The 16,300-nt window shown below is 37.4% G+C and overlaps 1 protein-coding gene across 2 annotated transcripts in view; it reads left to right on the top strand.

Moving 5' to 3' along the window:
• Window positions 1–12,660, top strand: part of TPD52L1 (TPD52 like 1) — a 1,279,033-nt gene extending 1,266,373 nt beyond the window's left edge. For both annotated transcript variants that reach the window (XM_044075185.1, XM_044075177.1), the window contains one exon: window positions 12,225–12,660. In XM_044075185.1, the coding sequence (XP_043931120.1) occupies window positions 12,225–12,353 (129 nt within the window). In that variant the 3' untranslated portion in view covers window positions 12,354–12,660. The remainder of the gene's footprint in view (window positions 1–12,224) is intronic.
• Window positions 12,661–16,300: the final 3,640 nt, after the last annotated feature.

Here is a 16,300-nt window from a genome sequence, read left to right as displayed (position 1 = left end):
TACCAGCAATTAAAGCCAGATGTATCAACAGTGTATATATCACACACACACACACACACACACACATTTGTGGCAGTATATTCCATTCATTTACATGACTGTGACTACATCTCAGATATTTGATTGTGATCAGATGAATAAATAGATAAATAACTATCACGCAGGAATGCATCTTCTCAGCTCACTGCTGACATAAGTACAGTGTTCAGCACACTGCAGCACCCTCTCCCCCACATACCTCTCTACATCTTAGCTCTAGAATCAGGGGAAGAAAATGGTATGGACAAATGACCAAAATAAGGGACAGATACAACCCTTATACAATTAAAAGTTGTTAGAGTAACTGGCTGTGCATTAGTATACTTTTTGTGGAGGCTATTAAGATTTATAGTCAAATGTCTGTCATTATTTATTGACTGCAATCCTCACTGATTTGCCAGGGAAAAAGCACAACCCTTATAGGTTTTAGATGAAGTTTTGCAGCACAATGTCTTTATTTTTCAATACACAGTCTTCAAGCTGCTTAAAGGAGTAGCAATAGGTACAAACATGGCCTCTTGCTACACCAAACCTATATAAAGATATTGGGAGAAGATTTCTTGTACAGCACACATTTTGGTTGTTGTACGGACTGCATATTTTTATTTGGTATAAAGATAAAAATGAATTGTTTAATTTTATGAAGTACATGAATACATCTATTAGTTTTGAAACAATATTATAAAACCTAATAGGAGATTGCCTTCTTAGATGTTTGACTTTATAAAGAAGGGCAATGAATGGTGGGCATTTAAATTTGCTAGAACATCATATCTAGTAATTCCATTTTGCTCTAAAACAGTATGCATCCCCAGTACTTAAATGACAATATACTAAGGGGACAGTGTTTTAAAATCAGTACATGACAGGTCTCCTAAATTAAAATAAATGTGATTAGGTCACATGGAAAGGAGATTTCATGTGAGAGATTATCCATCACAGGTCATTAAAAATTGTTTTCAAATATACATTACCTATTGAAGGAAAGGCCACAGTTAAGATGCAGCTCAACTGGGGTATAGCCATGGCTCTTATTTATTATTTAGACAGGTATGAATTTAAAAAATACATCACCAATAATTGGGGGATTTATTCTGATGACCTCAACTTTTTGATAAAATTAAATGAAAACTATTATTTATTATCAAAAAATCTAGGAATTTAAAATGGATTTTGAAAAAAAAGGAAATATGATAAAGGCAATGGAAGGGACTACAGCTGGAACTTACAGCTGTCAACATTGCAGTTGGTGTAGTTTTGTGGGTAATTTGTTTTACTATTTCAATGCAACTGCTATTAAAACTTATATACCACCAGAATTAAATTGATCCTCAGAATCTGCAATTGATGTAGCATTGTGCTGTGGGTGTGAGGATTTCTTCATAGGGAAGACCCTGATGGAGATTGACACCAGAATTTATGAATATGCATTCCATATTTGTACAAAGAATGTGTCTGATACTTTATTTAGACATACTGTGCACTGCAAGTTGTATAAAACAGTTTTGTTATATGTTGTGGGTTACCAGCTTCATGGTGTTAGAAGAGGTGATAGAGATAATTTACTGGAACGGAGGGAATTAAGTGGAGATTTTATTTAATGCTTGTAAATTTCTAGAAATTAATGAATGACCCCCGGATTCAACAATCTTCTATGCAGGACTAGCTTAGTCCTGCATGGAAGCACCCGTTTAGGAGCAGGACTGCAGTGCACCATGCATATCAATGAAGGTGTGCTGCCTGAGCTCCTAGGCTTACACAGAGTGTGTACCTGTGCAGGGGGCATGTTTGAGAGCAGAGCTCTCAGAATAAACATGCCCCTGCAATGTAGAACAGCAGAAAGTGGGAAGAAATGAGCGAGATCGCTCATAGGTGTCTGCAGATCCCCACCAACCGTTCCCCATGTGTACAACAGCAACAGTACAGAAAAAGTAAATGAAGAAACCCTTTTATTTTTTTTAAAAATCCGATTAAAGCTAACCGTAGGTGCGTGGATGTGCCCATCGCTTAGCTACGGTTAAAGCAGCTTAAAAGGCTGAACAGGATAACAAGGAAGATATATGCAAATGAAGCAGTACAACAATAGTGTAGTGGGCAGAGCATTCACCTAACGAGCAGGCATTCCTGGTTCGAGTCCTACTGCAGCACAGTCTATTTTACATGGCAAGGCACGTTATAACCAATATTTTTGTTGCAAAACCCACTAAATAACACATATTTATGAATTAGAGTACTGCAGAAAATGAACATGCAAAGTATCAGTGTCATAATGAATAAGGCACTAGTAAACAGGTCTAAGCACAACTAAGTAGTAATAAGCATATGTAAGCACTAGTAAGCGTGTTTGAGTGCGTTTGTGTGGGGTTAAGCACTGCCTACACAGATTAAGCAATCTGGAAGCTTACTGAGTATAAGAAACTGCAACCAGAAGTTAGCAGTGCTTAGCTCCGTGCAAATACGCGCACACCTGCTTACAATTGCTTTAAAGCGCCTTAATCACTCTGTATCCAATGGCCCATGTTCTGCCCAGCAACAAAATAAACAGCCTCTACAAGGCTCAAACCCAGGACCCTGTACACTACAGTCACAGTAATTAACCATTACGCCATTACAGCAGTACATAAGATTGAGGTTTCAACAAACAAATCCTCATCATAGGAAAATCAAACTGAACATGAAATGAATCTGTGTACAGTGTGATGTTGTATAACCTGCTACATAACATAAATATGTGAAATGGAGTACTGCAGTAAGGCCAGATGTGAGGCGTTATTGTAATAAAGTGTTGAATTCCTCAGGACCCCATACAGTATACGTACACATGAATCACAGATACCAGACACAGATATAACATGTAACAAATAATAAATCGATGTCAAAAGGAAAATATAATGCTAATTAGATATTAAGCAATGCTAAGCATTGCACAAGTCAGCTTACGTGGTGTAAGCAATGTGTAGGCAGGCTAACTCAATCTGCCCAGTGGTATGCCCCTTTAAGCAATGCCAACATTAGGTAAGCAGGTGTGCCCATAGCTTAGCCTTTTCAAAACCATCTAATCATGGGAAAGTGCGGGAAATCGTGTGTATTTAAACCCCACAGGCGCCAATAATTCCCATAACTGGTTGCAACTCCCTACTGTAGGCAGAATGACTGGAGTTGGGGAAGGCACTCGATTTAGAGTGCAGCGCTGGGGCACCCAGGAGTCCAGATTCATGGTATGGCTCCTGGTAAAACACCATGAAGAGAAAATACTGAAGGGCCAGTACCAGGGCTCACAGTATAAAGCGGAGGCCTCAGACAGTCTTGCCTGTAACCTCACCAGTGCCACTGGTATCCCCCGGACTGGTGAGCAGATCAGGCATCATCATGCTGACCTGAAGCAGCAGAGGGGTGATCACTTGGACTAGTGGATCCAAGAATCCAGGCAGATGGCTGATGCCCCAGCACAAAGTACTTATTCTACTACGTAGATAATGCTTGCCTAGCTTGTGTATACTATGGATAGGTAATGACTAAATATCACTGTATTTCTCTGACAGCTGCAGATGAGCGGGCTGCGAACCAGCAAGCCCATGCTGCTAGGCTTCAAAGGCTGTGTCACAAGGCAGGTTAGTAATATTCATGCATGTACTGTCATAAATAAATATAACAGTACTAGAAAGTGTTGTACCAGTATAGAAATGTATTGTGTATGGGATGTACTGAATAAACCAGACAGTATGGCAGGAAGACTGTCATATAGGTTGCATGGAAAAAAGGTGTAATATCTAATGATTAAAAGTATAACCCCTGGAATGCTTGTGTATATTCTGCTTTCATATGTTGTTGTAGTGTTGCACTCTATAAATAGTACTGTTGTATTAAGCAGTCTTACCCACACTGTTGAACGCAGTTAAAATGTGTATGAAGTTCAGTATAACAATGTTGGAAGTCCCAAGAGGTCAGTCATATAAAACAACTGAATGTTCAGGTAGTAAGCTGAATGCATAGTCATACCCCTCATCTATTCTGATCTGTCCAGCATGTCCAGATAACGGGCCCAAATCTGCTGCCCAGTAACCTGTTCTCCTGACAAATAAGTGTGATGATCCACGAAATGTAGGCAGCTTATACTGACATATAATGGATAGTCAGACCTAAACAGAAAAAGAGAATGTATATGGAAACAAAGCTGTCATTGTAGCATCTCACCCAAAGTGTATGACAGCTGTTCCAAAATATGTCATATTAACACCTGCATCTTGTCAAGCCTTGATCAGAGTGTGTGCAATAACGGACTGTTAGGAATGTGTATAACATCAACATGGCATCTGTGAGTATGTGTAGAATTTGTCAGGTAATGTTAACAAAGATTTACCCCACAGCTTTAACAGGTAAGAGGTGTAGACTGTAGTTACAACACAGTTCACTCATATACTTGTCTACAAGCATAGCATCTGCGAGTATGTGTAGAATTTGTCAGGTAGTGTTAACAATGATTTTCCCAACAGCTATAACAGGTAAGAGGTGTAGACTGTAGTTATAACACAGTTCACTCATATACTTGCTTACAAGCATAGCATTTGGGAGTATGTGTAGAATTTTGCAGGTAGTGTTAACAATGATTTTTCCAACAGCTATAACAGGTAAGAGGTGTAGACTGTAGTTACAACACAGTTCACTCATATACTTGTCTACAAGCATGGCATCTGGGAGTATGTGTAGAATTTGTCAGGTAGTGTTAACAATGATTTTCTCAACAGCTATAACAGGTAAGAGGTGTAGACTATATGTAAGACACAGTCCACGTATATACTGATCTACAAACATACCATTGTACAAAATAAGGCCATTGTGTAGTGTAATAATACATGTAAGGGACAGATCACCGCACTGACTAAGAAAGTTGTGAAAACTAAAGGGATATATTATTTGTTAAATGACTTCTCTCTCTCACCCCCACCATATGTGCAACAATAACCCAATTACACACCTTAATGGGTACGTGTACACTCCATACTTTTGTTGGGACATATGTCCTATTGGTTTACAAATATTCACATTTGGTTCTATGCATGTGCCATGTTAATATACCCCATACTGGTGGCCTGTTGCCATTAAGGAAACCTGCATGCTGTTGTAATGACCACTTTTGTCACATATATGCATGTGTTCTACTTGCTCTGCAACTGTTGTAAATCTGGTGTCTTGGGTTAATGGGAATACCTATGCATGCTGTTATAACTAAACCTGAATGCTGTTGACTATTACTAACCCATATCATTCTTAAAACTGCAACACCATAGCTCATATGGGAAGGCCAGTCCCAGCGGCCCCACCTGTCTCACCTCAGCTGGCCATGGCACCGGGCACCAGCACATCTGGGACCCAGCCTGGGACCTCCTCCTCCATTGGCCCTGCACCACCTTCAGGTGGAACTGCCACAGGGGATGGGGCTTGACTTCCCCGGGAGCTGGGACAGAGAGGTACCTGTCACCCGCCGTCAGTTCTGGACCGTGGTGCATAGGTAGCTCGACAGGGAGTTTTGAGACTGGCTATGCCAGCTTGAGGGCTGCATGGCACAATTAGAGGGTGAGCCTGCCTCTCCTACCCAGCCCCCAGTGCAGCCACCCTGGGTGGGGACCTCAGTCCCACTGTTTCCATTTGGGGCTCATGGGCTTGTGACTTCCAAACACCCCTCCACGTCCAAGGTATTTACCCCCCACATCTATCATATAACACCCCTGTATGCATCTTGTTTGTTAACCTATCCAACCTACCTCCCCACATATACCTACAACTCCTCCCCAACATCCAACTCACACCTGAAAAAAAGGGCAATCTGTTCCCACAAAAAAATTTTGCCCCAGACATAGCTGTCCATTTCACACACGTGTCCACTGGACACATGTAATCCGGTCTAATTGGCATCACCTCCACATTCAGTGTATATGCACAGCTGTTGCTGTAGAAGAAATGGGCAGCTATGGACCCTTCCTGCACATCACTGGCTATTTTCCCTACTGTCTTTCCCTCTTTGTGTCCCTTTTTCACCACTTTCCTATCAACCCCTTTTTCTTTTCTTTTAAAGAAATTAGCGTGGGAGTAAGTGGGAGTAAGCACATTTAATTAGCAGTGAGCAGGTTTAAGCCTGTTTGCACAGGGGTAAGCTATGCCTACACAGGTTAAGCAATATAGAAGCTAACTGAGTATAAGAAAATGTAACTGGAAGTTAGCAGTGCTTACCTCTGCACAAACCCGCGCAAACCCACTTACAACTGCTTTAAAGTGCCTTAATCACACTGTATCCAACTGCCCGTGTTCTGCCCAGCAACAAAATAAACAGCCTCTGCAAGGCTTAAACCCAGGACCCTGCACACCATAGACAAAGTGATTTACCACTACGACATGACAGATATACATAAATCTGATGTTTTCAGAAACATATCATCCAGCCCAGTCACACTACAGTACAGAGAATGTAACCAACATCTAGATTTATATGTGTGTGTAAATATATTAATATCTAAACAGATACAACATATCTATATATGAATATATATATATATATATATATATATATATATATATATATATATATATATGTATATTTAGAAATATATACATATATATATATGAACATATATACATGCAAATGCCTACATTGACACATATATGTCTACACCTATATGTTGACATATGCACAACAAGGTACATATATGTACACAGATATATAGCTATGTAGGTATATACGGACATAGTCATACATATGTAAGCTGAGATATATATATATATATATATATATATATATATATATATATATATATATATATATAGGTATATGTGGCCATACATCTGTAGATAGCAACGGTAGATTAACAAAAACAAATATGTCCACATGCATCGTTAATGGGTTGAGAGGCCCCAAACAATATACGTCTTGTATGAATAGGCATACCCCGCCCAGCAAAACACATCCATCCTGCAATACACTATCAAGTGTTGCAGATTCCATAACCTGGACCTGACATGACATGGGCACAAGATGTTAACAGTACTACATCCCACCTGTATGATGTCAGGCTGGTATTGGTAACATATCATGCAGTACAGTCTGACTCCCATAGGAAATGATAAAATGTGGAAGCTATCAACATCCCCAGGATACATATACACAGACACATATATGCAGATACACACACACGCACACACACACACACACATATATATATATATATATATATATATATATATATATATATATATATATATATATATATATATATATATATATATATATATATATATATACATATATATATATATATATATATATATATATATATATATATATATATATATATACACACACACATATACATGTGACTACACATTCACATGCAGAGATATGTACAGTAAGATACATATGTAGGAGGTGCACAAAATATGGAGCAGCTACTATGCCTACAGTTCACACCTTAACAACTGGACACTGTATGGGCCACCCATACAAATGACAATCATTGCCTGCAACATATACCCAGAGAGAGGTCTTAGGAAAAAACACTACACGCAGGTTTGTAGGAGTGGAAAAATGATATTTGAGAACTATTACAGTTTCATATACAATTGCTACTGTAATTGAGATTGTCTTCACAGACATGGTGCGTGTGTGGGGGATCACATCTGCTTTCCACATGTTTGCCATTGGCTACTGACAAACATCCTAAGGACATCATAGTAAAGTACTGCTGCTAGCACATACTGCCCCTGTCAACTGCAGCAGAGATATTGGCCAATATGTGTGGACATTCTGACACACTCTGTACAGACCAGTAGTATACACAGAACCCCTTAGTGCAAAACATGTGTACCATGCCTGACAATGCGGATGTTAACAGCCATGTAGATGGGTATAACACATAAAAACTGGTATATATATATATATATATATATATATATATATATATATATATATATATATATATATATATGCCACCATAGGTTATGCATTCACACGCACCTGTCTGGTCTGACATGTACTACCCGCTGGTACAAGGGTGCCATGGCAACATACTACCTACTAGATATTGATGTACATCTGTACAGCATCCCACTGCTCTGTCTGACATACATGACTGTTAAGGGAGGCCCGACAGCTGTACATCTGACAAGTATCTGCACATGACATCGTGTAAGTACATTAAGCTGCTAGGCATGTAACAATGCACTGTGCAGGCTACAGGCAGACTGGCTCAACACTGGCCTACGACTCCTATGGGGGAATGCACATGTACCTGCATATATAGCAGGCTGTACAGGCATGTCACAGCACAGGGTAAGATACACCTGTGTGAAAGTGCATAACCATAAACAATGAGAACAGAGCCACAGACACATATGGCAAGCTAGCATAATATTACAGTATATGGGCTATCTGTTCAACACCATCCTCATATGTGCCACTCACACGCTAACCCTACATATACTGGGCCACTACACAGTTTGGTGTGATGGCTGACTGGTATGGGACGTGTGTGTATGACCCTACAAACATATAAGCCAATACAGTAACATACAATGGAGCAGCATGTAACATCAGATAGGACAGGACCTAGGACGATGACAACTACCACAGTCTGTACACAGGCCAAGGTACATATTAACAATGCACACACTGTCGACATTCACCATAAGTACACAGACCTGTACTGTACAAACAACCACAGTATGTCCAGGTTATGTCATCATATATAACCCCTACTTTACATAACATGTGTAGCAGTCTGATATCTCACTGACTTGTTATCAGATATGATGACACTAATTATGGTGTACAGCACATATGCACCTCTTCATGCACGACATATGTGCAAAGGTTGACAGAGTTGGGGCTGGAAGCACATACATAGGGCCAATATTGACATGTTCATAGGTTCATAGGTTGGTACTAGGCTATCAGCCACATTATTACTTTCCTGGACCCCTGTCTGAAGAGATGACAAGGTTTAGATCCGCCTGTGATAATCTCATACATTTACTGTTGTAACAGGGTTTGTTGTAAAACATGTCCTATGAGGGATATGAAGTTAGTAACTGTCACAGCTTTCACCATTTACAGACTGCAATCCTCACACTACCTTCTGCAGTCCACAGATAGATGCTCTGTGGGTAACACATGAAACCAAAGGCACAACACACTGCCCAGTCTGCAGATGACCCGGGCTGCATCCTACATGAAATCCAAGAAGAGCTAAACCCAAACATAAAACTACTGTTCAATCTCAGCCTTACTACAGGATATGTACCATGAGTAAATCTTAATATACCATACCATGGAGTCAGTTATTGCTATTATACAATGACATTATTTAAGAAAAAAATACTTAACTTTTCTTAAATAATATCTTTGTATAACGGCACTGTGCTATCCTTCCGCAGCTATACATATTCTGTTGCCTTTCTTGATGTACTGCGCATGCATGGGACTTGAGTTCCCATGCATACCCAGTACATCAGTGCTTTGGAAAGGAAGCAGTGGAGAAAAGAAGGTCTCTGTTGCTCCGTTTTTGTTTTCTTTTTTTTTTTTTTTTTTTTTTTTTTAATAAAAAAAAAAAGTTTCGGACAGTTTAGGGGTAGGAGAGAGACAGAATAGAGGAAATACAAGGAAAATCTGGTACGTGTCTTTAGTTTTTGTTTTGGATTACATTTCGTGACGGTTCCTGTTTTTCTGCCTTGGTTTGTGGTTTTCGTGACTTCACAGTACACTGTGCTATCAGGGAATCGGTATAAAGCATTCCAATGATTTCTGTGTAAGTCTCCCTCATTCTGCCACAGTCTGTACAGTTTATGGTTATGATTATGCTTACAGCGTACTATCTGAACATTCTAGCAAAGTCTGTACAGTTGTTGGGTCTAATTATGCATACCGTTTTCTATCTGAATATTCTCGCAAACTCTGTACAGTTGTGGGGTATGATTATGCACACAACTTACTACCACTCCTGGGATTCAACCCCCTGCTGTGTGTGGTAAAAATATTACAGTTGACTTCACAGTACCAAGGAAGTCCAAAAAGTGAAACACCAAACCACAAAAACCACAAAATAGTTTTGACTAATGTACCTGATTTTCCTAGTATTTTCTCCATCCTTTCTCTGCCATGTCTGAAGTCCAGATTGCAGATTTTTTTTTTGTTAAAAAAATATATATAAATAAATATATATAAATATATATATATATATAAATATATAAATATATATAAATAAAACTTACAGTATATAGCAATGGAAGAATGTCCAGGTGACCGGACCTTTTTCCATTGTATATCCTAGGATTTGCAACAGGGATTATGATTGGGCTGACTAATCAGCGTGCTCATTTTGGAATATTAATGACCAGTCATTGTATAATTATATATATTTTAATCTTTTAACTGGGTTAGTCCCACTAGGCCAGTGACCTCTCTTTTTCAGGAGAGACCCAAGGTAACTAGAAGAAATTTGGCCTTGGTAACAGAAAATGTATGTTAATGCAAAACATGTTGTTCTATTCACTTTTTAAGTGAATTAGTCTAATATTTTTTAAAAAATGTCCCTGATTTTGGTCCTTTTTGATATGTCTTTGCTGTGGACAATAAACAATTTTAGTTGCAATCATATGTATTACCTTTACCTTGTTGATGTAATTTATGCGTGGTAACTCCCCCCAAGGATTGCACAAAACTGGAAATGGTTGTGCTTACTGATATATGGTGATCCATCCTAAATGACAACTATGTAAATGTGTGCTTGAATATGAAGGAGTGAATGTACAAAATTTGTGATAGTATGTTATTTTGCACTGGTTTTAAAGTTGTCCTATAATATGTACATTGAAATATTTGTAATGATGTATGTACACATCAAATAAATAACTTAAATTAAGCACATTTCATCACAAGAGAATTAACTTTACCCTTAATGTCAACAACACACATTTGATGCATGTGAGTGGGGGCTCCCACACCCATGATCCTCTTCCCTATTATTTGGTAATATTTTAATTTAAAAAGAAATACCGTGAATGTTAAAGGGGCAGCAGTCCCACTTACATACAATCACATACACGTCACATGCAGTGACTGAAAGTAGTTATTTTATTTTTACAGGGGATGCTCTGTACTTCATCACCTCACTGTCACTTGGTATGATGTATCCAGATTAGACATGCCCAAGGTGTGCAACAAAGGACAACAGAGGGCAGGTTTTGCTACTGTGGTTCCTGCGGGAGGTAGTACAAGTATATACATTTTACCATAGTAATGCTTCACACATTGGTAACCTTAATAAACTTTATTTCAGCACAAAGCACTAGCACCTTGGCTCACTGTCTTCCAAGGTTCCCATTATACCACCTTACTTATATGTGGTACCTAAGGCTGGATACATTACCTTATATTTAGTGTCACCAGTTATACACGGGGAAAAAGAGGTTTCACTGTTTCTAATGGGGATCCCTTTTGTTTATTTTTTTTTATATTCCCTCATACTTGTATAATAATTCTGTCCATCTCCTTCATCTGCTCTGTCTGCTACTTCATAATTCTCACTGTCTGTTTCTATCCCCATTATCTTGTCGTAATGCAAGGCAGCATTTGACATTAACAAATTATTTTTTTTCTTTGCTCATGGGGTAGACACATTGAAAAACAAACTGCTTATTTATATGTATAACCAGAAACTGGATAAGTAAAAAAACGATGATATTTTTTACTTTGTGGAAAGAGGTGGCCATACCTGAAAACATCCTGCGGTATTTCATGTATACATCCAATCAACAAGAACAGTCAACTAGTGAAAACAGTTACTTAACATGCACTGTAGCCTTAATTTTCTTAGCTAGAAATTCTAAAACTAGTATGGTTTTCAGTCTTAATTTTATTTATTCCTTACAAAGTTAAAAAGTGAACTATAGATTTTTTGTCACTGAACTAAAGGAGTAACCTATCCTGGGCATATCTAAAATATAAATAACCTGCTATGCATGTATTACATATGATTCTAGCACTGTGAGACAGTTTGCAGCTCCCTTCCTTTAAAGCTGATAGAGAACAGATACATATTCTATTGTTCTGTAAATTATCTTTGTTAGTAGAAGTGAATGCAGAACACAAGGAGATGGAACTTTGCGATGATTGCTGACATATGCATGTTTATTTTTAGACCAAGGTAGGTGGGAACAACAGCAGTGGCGGAAGTTTCGAAGAAGTCCTTACATCAACAGCTCATGCTAGTGCTCAGGACTCCAGTGCTGGAACTCGACTGCCTGAGGATGAAGACCTCCAGTGTTAATTTGTATAATCCTGACTAGTTGTAAAGCTGTCTACCTGAGAAAGTGCTCCTGAGTGGTGAAAGAAGTAAAAGAAAATATTCATCAAACGTAGACATATAGTAAAATGTCCTTTACAGATCATATCAACACTATTGTACCACAATACTATTCTAATAAGAAGGCCAAATTCAAGGCCCATGGGGCAGGGTCATTGCATCTAAATGGTGTCTAAATCTATTTTAGTGTATCATGCTTGGCTGGCTTGTTTTTGTATATCATGTAAAGTATTATGCTGTTTCTGGAATATAAAATCCTAATGTCTCTGGACTATACTGTTTTGAAGCACAATGCCTTTTTATCTAAAATTAGATGGCTTAGTATAGGATAAAAGGGTTAATCGTAAAATTAGCCCACTGTCAGATGTGCATACTTCAGATATGATATATCACCAAGGAGATATTTTTTTAGAACAGATAACTGCAGCACAGTTCTTGTTTTAATAGTAACCTTTATAAATAATGCCCAGACTCCATGGTTCTGTAACCAGTAGATACCACAACTCAGGTTTTAGTGATTGCAGTAAGTGAGCTAATCTTGCTTTTTATATAAAATGACATTATAGACATTACGTGAAGAACAGAAAATTAAGATAAAATACAATGCAGCAAATGTTAAGCATGATATTTTATTTATCTGTGGGAACTCAACTTGGTGGTTTACATATAGGTTAAAAGATATATTCATTTTCACATTTGTCCAGGTTTGGCAAGATTAAAATAGATATATATTTTTTCTAATTGTATCGTTGATCTGAGTTCCAGGTACTAAACACTCTGTCCTTAGATCAGTCCAAGGATTTTAAGGATTTTATGTTTGTCTGTGCACTGGGACTGCTTTATGATTCTCTAAAGCTGTTATACAGTATAAAGAAATATTTAGCAATAAATGATTGTCTAGTTTACAATAGAGGTATAATGTCAAGGGAAATATAACAATATATTTTTCAGCTGTTCATACAGGCTGAAATGTATCACTTTAGGACTCCAGGATTAACCATCTACAGTTTACAGAATACTAGAAAAATGAAGCATTATTTGCACATGAGAATTGTCCATCCACATTTTGTAGGTTCAAGTCCCACAACTGCTATTTCCATACCTTGTGAAACTGTGCATGCTTTATTTATCTGAGAGCATGACAGAAAATAACTGTCACTGAAGCTCACTTATGTAAATACACTTCACTGAAAAACAATTTAATTGAACAAGATTTTACCCTTCCCCACATACCTCTTAACCTATTAGACCAAGAAATCTGGACAAAGCCATAAATAATGGGGGACAAAAGCCTAAAAATGGGGACACATTTTAAATATTGTTCTTACAAAGTTATAAAGTTGATAGAATACTAGGTTTTGTATTTGCATGAATTTTCTGAAGAGTATGAAGTCTGAAACTCAAATGTCTCTCATTATTTTCTAAGATCAGTCATTAATGATTTGACAGAAAACCACAGTTTTATGAAAAGCAGACCAAAAATATGAGGTGAAAATCTGGACATTTTGAAAAATCTGTACTGTTGAGAGGTATGCTTCCCCATACAACCATGATTTGCCCACCTGCTTTAAATTTCTGTATTTTACTTTCCTTTGAAGGTGGTTTTCAGCAGATTCTGTTAAATAACTAGACTTCACACATTTAGTGGTTGATGGCTCAAGATTCCTTTTCACTCACCTTGGCCCTGAATGTGGAGATTACACCAGCAGAACATTAGCTAATTGTGAAATGATTAAAAATGGGATGTCATAAATTATTTTCATTACATTATTTGGAGAGAAGATTGCATGATCTGCAGTACAGTGGGAGCCCACTAAATAGTGGAATAGCAACTTACTGTACATGCACTTATGACACAAACATAAAATGCATTGGGGGTAGGGTCCTTTCTATATATACACAATACAATTTATCATTATATCTTGTTATATTATCCTGAACATGTAGACTGGAAAATATAAAACATTAAAGATAATGTGCATGTGCCAGTCACAGGTGTAAGCCTTAGACAGCAGACATGGTTCGAGAGAGCGTTCTTTCATTTTCATAAGTTGGTATCTCTATTTCATTACATTTTAGCTACTCAATGCCTTACCAAGGACTTATGTACAATATATAAAATAAAAATGCCTCCAAAATACCATCTGTCATGCCATGACATTGTTTAAAAAAATTATCATCTCAAAAGACTCCTTAATAATGTTATTTTTCTAGTCTATGAGTATTAAGTGCAATATCAATTTTGCACTTGTTAAATCTTATTTATGTATTTCATACACTGATGCTTCTTCCCAATAGGTTGCCTCTTTTTTTCTTTACTTTTTTTTTAATGTAAATCATGCACTGTAAAAATATTAACGGCTCCAACAGTGATAGCAAAGTTTGCTTTGGCAGGGTTTTTGCAGCTATACAGCCCCTTTTCTTTCAATCTAGTGATGCTGTGTAAAATTTTGAAAGTTAGCAACCTTCTTAAAACAGTTACTCTAGCCACTGGCCATTGGCCACTGCTCAGTTAACACACTAGGTAACTGAGCAGAATAATTTAGTATAATGTGGCAAACCACTAAATGATCTGTTCATGCAGAAATCAACAGTAAAGATAAACCAGCAGAATTCTAATACAGTATGCTTAAAATCAGTTGCCTGTTTCAAAATAAATAAATAAATAAAATACAGGCAAGAAAATGCTAGAAATGACCAGTTCACTCATGAGACAATGACACTTATTTCATGGGTAAAACAAGTAATTTGTTAGCCATTGTGCATGATTTATTACTTTCTGTTAGATGATTTTAATCTAGTTATACTGGCCATTTGTTTGATTCATTGTTATGTGACATTCATACCCTTTCTGATTTAATATAGAACAGTCTGCATAACACTTCTCTCTCATTTGTCATCTTATTTTGCTGTCGGTTCCCTTTGCAAAGCACTCTTTCTTAAGCAGACCAGTCTTGAAATATCTTGGGATTTATATAGTTGGAGGTATAGGTGGTCTGAAAATGTGGTGTTTTGGGGTAAAGTCTGTGGTGTGTGAAGATGCACTATTGCGATTTTATGATTTTTTTTTTATATATATGTATTTATATTTTATTAACCAGGTTAACCCTACAGTGCCAAGCTATTTTTGAGTGGACTTGGGGAGGGATATCCACTACAGTACAAATATTAAGAAATAATACAAGAAGTTGAAGTATTAAGTAGTGAGTTATACGTGTGAAGCCCTCTGTGGTTCAGGATGAAAGGCTTTTCAATAGCTTTTGTAGCTTGGGATTTGTTTTGTTGTTTAGCTGTATATGGTTATGTGCCTTTGATAAGCTTCATTTTGGTACATATTATTTGGAGGATTGGCATGCTTGAAAGGATATTATGCTTTCAATCAAATATATCCATATATTTGCACTATCATTGATATCAACATATGAAGTGATGCCTAGTTTTATATTATTGCATAACTGCTTTCAGAAAAGATAGGAAAATTGACATCACAAACTTGACTTTTAAAGGTCCTGGTAATTTCAGACTGGGTGTTTGGGATATAACTGCAGGCCTGGGAGAGTAAAACAAGGATTTTAGCATTACAGAAGCAACATGTACTGTCTTTTACAAAGGGAGCACAGATGTCACAACACCCAGCAATCTCATCTTTTCCATTTGTAAATAGGTAAATGAAAGGTGTTTTCAGATCCAGGATCTCCCATCCCAAAGGTGACTAGATTACTTAATTTGTTCTTTAAGAAGTTGATTGTGACTGTAGTTTGTATCAACTATGAAAGGAAAGCTGGAACTGGATTTTTAAATACTAGTCTACATGGAAAAGAATCATAGTGCCTGAAATGATCATGAACACAGTCTCCAAATAGTCATGTTTTGGAAGTAGTTTTAGAGATAACAGGTTATTATGAAATGTC

This window comes from Protopterus annectens, chromosome 1.part1, assembly GCF_019279795.1.
Source record: "Protopterus annectens isolate FY-2018-M chromosome 1.part1, PAN1.0, whole genome shotgun sequence".
NCBI lineage: Eukaryota > Metazoa > Chordata > Ceratodontiformes > Protopteridae > Protopterus > Protopterus annectens.
Note: the sequence above shows the minus strand (reverse complement) of the source record. Positions and strands in the feature narration are given on the sequence as shown.